Source organism: Buceros rhinoceros, unplaced genomic scaffold (assembly GCF_000710305.1).
Source record: "Buceros rhinoceros silvestris isolate BGI_N320 unplaced genomic scaffold, ASM71030v1 scaffold4307, whole genome shotgun sequence".
In the NCBI taxonomy this organism is placed as follows: Eukaryota; Metazoa; Chordata; class Aves; order Bucerotiformes; family Bucerotidae; genus Buceros; species Buceros rhinoceros.
In genome coordinates, this window is record NW_010423781.1 from 8,171 (window position 1) to 8,670 (window position 500).

The following is a 500-nucleotide window of genomic DNA, read 5'->3' on the forward strand; positions in this document are numbered from 1 at the left end:
CAGAGCACCCAGGGGCAGCTTGTTCCACCGGAGGAGCAGGCATCATCTCCAAGAGCACGGCTCTGACCCTGTCCCAGATGGATGCTGGGATGTGAGGACTTGAGGGGTTTGGTTTTAAAATGGTCTCTGGGTTGGGGAACGGTGCCAGCTCAGCAGCTGCTGTGGGCCACCACGCTGCGCCCCAGCCCCGAGCACCAGAAGGGAGCCAGGATCCCACTGGGCGAGCACAGAGGAGACCTGACAAGCCACAGCACACCTCCCCACAGCCATGCTGGGCCCCCACACTCCTCAAGCCCCCCAAGTCTCTGCCACACTGCGCTGCCTCCCCAGCACCCACCTGCGCAGGGTGAACTTCACCGTGTCCTCGTTGTGAGATGCCACCATCACGCTGGCTTTCCGGCTGTGCTTGATCTCCTCCAGGATATAGTCCAGGCACCTGCCAGACAGCACGGGGCTCCGTGGTGAGGCCACTTGAGCCTGTGCCCAGTAGGCCAGGAGGG

The 500-nt window shown here is 63.2% G+C and overlaps 1 protein-coding gene across 1 annotated transcript in view; it reads right to left on the reverse strand.

Moving 5' to 3' along the window:
- The window catches only part of LOC104497286 (proline dehydrogenase 1, mitochondrial-like), a gene marked incomplete at both ends in the record, with an annotated part of 5,596 nt that overhangs the window by 1,510 nt on the left and 3,586 nt on the right, over nt 1-500 (reverse strand). The window contains 1 exon segment of the mRNA XM_010140521.1: nt 338-436. Coding sequence (XP_010138823.1) covers nt 338-436 — 99 coding nt within the window.